The sequence below is a fragment of the Oppia nitens genome, unplaced genomic scaffold (assembly GCF_028296485.1).
Source record: "Oppia nitens isolate AA-2021 unplaced genomic scaffold, nextdenovo-longstitch-racon4-pilon3 scaffold35_pilon_pilon_pilon, whole genome shotgun sequence".
Taxonomy (NCBI): domain Eukaryota; kingdom Metazoa; phylum Arthropoda; class Arachnida; order Sarcoptiformes; family Oppiidae; genus Oppia; species Oppia nitens.
The window spans coordinates 500,672-506,671 of NW_026533216.1; the positions used below are offsets into that span (position 1 = coordinate 500,672).

General features: G+C 15.6%; 1 protein-coding gene across 1 annotated transcript in view; it reads right to left on the reverse strand.

The window, feature by feature from the left end:
* LOC128957042 (organic cation transporter protein-like) overlaps window positions 1–5,401 on the reverse strand; it is a 41,785-nt gene extending 36,384 nt beyond the window's left edge. The window contains exons 1-2 of the mRNA XM_054302758.1: window positions 5,198–5,401; window positions 5,032–5,121 (exon numbers count right to left, since the gene is read on the reverse strand). Of these exons, the coding sequence (XP_054158733.1) occupies window positions 5,032–5,121; window positions 5,198–5,401 (294 nt within the window). The remainder of the gene's footprint in view (window positions 1–5,031; window positions 5,122–5,197) is intronic.
* Between the last annotated feature and the right edge of the window lie 599 nt (window positions 5,402–6,000).

Below are 6,000 nucleotides of genomic sequence, written 5' to 3' on the forward strand. Positions count from 1 at the left end.
AACTATATATATATATTTATTTTAATAGAAAAATTTTCCCCAATTTGAATTATCAAAATCTATATAAATTTAGTAATAGTAGTTAATGTTTTAAAGCAAATAATTAGCGGTCATAAACTATTGATATTTAGTGGTCAATATAAAAATAATTGAATATTATATTGATTATAATTTATTAATATATATATATATATATCATGGTTAAGTTTTTAAATTATTGTATTTATTTATTTTATTTTTCTCTCCAGTTTCAATTAGCAATCATTTAATCAATGGACCAGTATCAAAATTATTGTTTTCATTATGGTTGATTTTATGTTTTTTTTATTTTAACAATTATTTAAAAGTGAACTAACTGAATATTTTAAACAACCTAGATCATATATTAATCATTTTGATGATCTAGTCGACAATCATCAAAATTTTAATATTTTAGTTTAGTCAAATCAAAAGTTATTTTAGATATTAAATATCTTTCGGTTATGTAAAATTTTTTATTTAATTTATTTAATAGAAAATATTTAAATTATCAAAAATTTATATAAATTTGATAATAAGTAGAAAACGATATTTATTTAAACAAATAATTAGCGGTCAATCTGTACTATTGACTTCTGTAAAGTTATCAAAAAAAATCAATTATTACAAATTAGCGGCATTTGTCTTAGAAAATCATTAAACACTAGATGTAAAACAATACTAAAAATCTAAAGTAATTATTTTTATTAAAATAATTATTTTTAAAAAAAATAATTTTAATAATAAATTTCAATATAAATTAAAGATACAAATATTTTTATAATTACTAAATAATTTTAAATTAAAAATAAATATTTTTTATGTAAAATATAGTTATCGAAATTAAGTAATAATTTAAAATTCTTGAAATAATAAACAACACAATTTGATTATTTAAAAAAAAACTGATAAAACTGAATATTTTTTAAATATTATACAAATTATTTAATAATATATAGTTTGAGTAATTTAAATTTTAAACTTCATTTGATTGAAAAATTTATTAACAACTTTGGATTAATTTTTGTTATGATTATAAACTTGTATTAAATGAATTTTATTTTAATAACATATTATATTTTTTTCATATATATAATTTATTAGCAACTTTGGTTCATTTATTTTTATTAAGATTAATGATCTTGAAATTTTAGATTTTAGTTTTTTAAAAATAAATTTAACAATAAATCAATCAATTTAAATAAATCAAAAAATAATTTAATATTATTTATAATTCATTACCTATCATAACTGTGTGTTACAGTGCAATCATATTTATGTTTATTATTAAATTCATATTTTCGTATAAAAAATAATAAACAGATATATTATATTTTCAATTTTCAATTATTAAATTATCATAAACATATTTTTTGACGCAAATTAAACATCCTAATTGTATTTTGGGAAAATATCAAATTGAAACAAATGGATCATGATTTACAAAAAAAAAATAATTTTTTAAAATTTTTAGCATTTACTTCCAGTAGTGGAACATTAAAACTTATATTTAAATAAATTGATGTAATTTATATATATTAACAAACTTTTCCATTTTAAAAAAATTAAATATTATTTATTTAATTTTATTAATAATAATATGACTGTTTTTTTTGAACAATAATATTATATCAATCGTTCAAAAAAAAATTTAGTATTAAATAGTTATTTTAAGTTAAAACCAATACCATTGATGTTTACATTTATTAAAGATTTGGCAAATTGTGACAATTGTTTAGTACTAATAGATAAGATTATGATAAAAATTTTATATTAAATGAAATTAAATCAAAATTTTTATATTTTATATAAAAAACATTGAAATAACAAAGAAAATCTTGTTTTATTTATTTAATAAAAATATAACTAAATATTTTTATATTATTTTTTTTTTAATTATTTATATAAAATGTTAAACAAAAAAGTCACAATCTTTCAAATTATACAAAACTTAAATTAAAATAATTTATATAATTAATAATTATATTTTTATAGATAATTATCAATCGATAAACGATTTATTAATATTTATTATTTAAATTATCTGTATTTATATGTAAATTATAATTTAATATTAATAACAATAATGTTTCGACAATATTATTATTATTATAGTCTAATTAAAACAATAAACAATGAAAATGATAGGACAATCAACATTAATATAATAAATTAATAAAATTTTAATAAACAATTTGGATTTAAAAAAAATTGTTTGCTTTCATTGTAATACAATTGTTTGTCTAAACTATAAAATAGTTTTTAAATAAAATTAGTTCTACAATGGTAATTGTATATAAATTTTTTTTAATTTTATTTTTATGATAAAAAATATGGTAAACGAAATTAAATCATAATTATATATTTTAAAATTAATTATTTTTTTTAATTAATCTTTTTGTTAATTAAAAACAGATAAAATTGAATATTTTTACTAAAATATTTAGATAATTATTTTACAATATATAGTTTAGATATATTTTTTATCCCTGGTAATTTATATTGTTTTTTTTGAATATATATAAATTTATTAACAACTTTGGATAATATTAATTTTATGATTATGAATTAGAAATTGATAAACAATATAAACGGTTAAATAATTTTTTTAAATCAATAAATTTTTAACGTATAAACTATTAATTATTATAATTTTTAAAATAATTTTTAAAATTTTATATATTTATAAAAAAAATAATACACTATTATTGTTTTATAAAAAAATTAATATAAAATTATTGATAATATTTATGATATCATTAATTATTTATTAGTTTAACACTTAAACTAATTTTTTATATAATTCCGATAAATTAAAACAAAATAATAATATTTACTATAATTTACTAAACAATGGCACAAATTTTTTATAAACAATTGTTTACTACTAAAAGATAATTGATGATGAAATTTTTTTCATTTATTAAATCAAAATATATCAAAAATTATATAAATATTTTATAGAAAAAAATGAATCAAATAATAAAATGAAAAATTTTAAATATTGTATGAAAATTTTCTAAAATTATTTCACAATTTATTGTTTATGTAATTTAATAAATGGCTTATCATAGAAACAAACAATTTATTGTTATATTTTAAATATTTTTTATATTATTATTAACAATTAATAGTATCGATACGTTTTTTTTCTAAATTTTTTAAAATTAATATTAAGTGTTAAACAAAAAAAGTCACAACTTTTAAAATTATACTAAACATAATTTAAAATAATTTATTTTTTATATATAATTAATAATTATTATATTTTATAGAAAATTATCAATTAAAAAATATTATTTAAATTTTTTAATATTTTTATTTTATTTTATTTATTAATAATTATAAGATTGAAATTAACAACAAAAAAATTAATTAGATTTTTCAAACTGCTATAATAACACTGATGTATCTTGGTATATTTAAAAAAAATTTAATTAGTTTTTTTAAAAAATATTAAATGACTAAATGTAACATTATTTATATTGATAGATAAATTGCTAGATCAATTATTTATTTATTTATTGAGATATTAAAATAAATAAACTTTACTATTACAAACTGTTAATTAACAATTATTAACGATGGTAAATTTTAAGTATATTAATTAAAAAATTATATTATATTAATTATATTAAGAAAATATTAATAATATAAAAAAAATCAAATAAATTGCATTAGTAATTATCATCAAAAATATTATCATAATTTTWTATATATATATAAAATTATAATATTTAAAATTTATTTACTGTTTACTAAAAAATCACAGTATGTAAATTATTTATTTTATTAAATTAAAAACTTAAATTGTGTTAAAATAATAATAATTTTAAATTTTAATTATTATTTTTGTTGAATAAAAATTGAATTGTATGCTACAGTTGATAATTGTAAAACAAAATTCAACTAGTCCATTTATTTTTATTGGACAGTTAATTAAATTTTTATTATAGTAATTTTCACATAAACAAAAAATATAGTATCTAGTTAAGTTTATTTTTAAACAAAAATTGATTAAAATTTTTATATAATTAATTTATATATGCATTTAATTAAATATTTTTTGTGTATCACTTWTATATATATAAATTATTTTTTTAAACTATATTTATCAAATGGTATAATACTATAATTATCGCAAAAATATTTTATTTATTTTTATAAAAAAATAAACATTAAACAAAATATTGAGATTATTATTATTACAAAAATGTTTTAATAATATTTATTTTATTATATGTGTATTTATTATGTGTTTAAAAAATAGTTAAATTTATATATATTTATATATTATAAATAAATTATAAAGTTATATAATTACTAATTATAAAAATACTTTAAATTTATATATTTCTACCAATGAAAAAAAACTTAAAAATTGTTTTGTTTTATTTATTTTAAATTAATAACAAATAAATAAAATATAATTATTAATAGTAACTCAWAYATATATATATATAGGTAATATTAATTGATATGCATATCAATTAATATTACTATTTAAAGTTTATGGCTAATAGACTAATTAGCAATAATATTGAGTTAAAAACAATAATAATTATTGAAAACTCATAATTATTATGCAAATAGATGTGTCCTCAAAAAATGGTAGTAATTTTAACAACATATTTATATGAAAAAAATTAATTTAAATATATTTATCATTTAAGCTCCAAAAATGTAATATTAATAACTATAATACAAAATAAACAAAAATCTCATTATATATTATTATGCGATAAAAAATAACTTTTTTTTGTTTGGTTTGACATTAATTATTTAGTAGTAGTACTACTAATTGACGATATTTATAAACTTTATACTACCTCTATATATATACAGTATATGTATTAATAGGTGTGTGTGTGTGTATGTATGTATTTGTGTGTGTGTGTGTATATGTATGTATGTTTGTATGTATTAGTGTATGTATGTATGTATGTGTGTGTGTGTGTGTGTGTGTGTGTGTGTGTGTGTKTGTTAAGTAGTGTATATATATATCGTAATTACCTCATCAATGATTGTCGATTTAAACACTGATTTATCAAACGTCCAGTTATGACAACCATTCAGACAATAATAATCAGTTGATTTAAATGTCTTTTTTATATAAACAAAAAATTATTATTATTTTTATAAATATTAATTTAACACAACAACAACAACAAAAAACTACCTGATTGCTAGCACTGGTAGTTGTAGTAGTAGTATCATTATCGGTGCACCAGTACTTAATATTGGGCGCATAAAACGATACGGACAGGTTGTTCAGTGCTGAAAACAGGGATATACTGATTGAAAACATAACAATATTTAGCTGCCATAGACCCCAATCACCCACTAAATCGGTCACCACATGTCTGACATTGGTTGTCCTCATAATATTAATAATAATAATAGTAGTAGTAGTAGTATAGGTGCTCTACAATCATCATACAAATACATATAAAATACAATACAGTATATACATAATTATATGTATATTATTAACAAGAATCGTGATATTTAATATTTATATATAATTTTTATATAAAAAAAATTAAATAATATTATGTTTATATAATATTAATTATATTTATTATTGTGTGTTGAGAGCACAGGGATGCTATTCATACTGTTGCTATACGAATACGGTATATACCGGTAGAGTAAAATAATATTTTTTTTAAAAAAAAGTATATATATATATATAATACTCTGGCACCGGTATGTTGTTTGACATTGGCAACAGTATGCACACCATTTACAATCTATTTCAATATTTTTAAATAATAATAATAATAATTATTATTATTATTATAATATTTCGTTTTTATTTAATTTCATATGACGTCTATATACTGTATATATATATATTATATTTGTTTGTGTAAAAACATACACATATTGTACTACACATACATGACATTACATATAATTTTTTAATAAACAGATTCAGTGCTCAATGAGTCTGTATATATATATATATATATGTGTGTA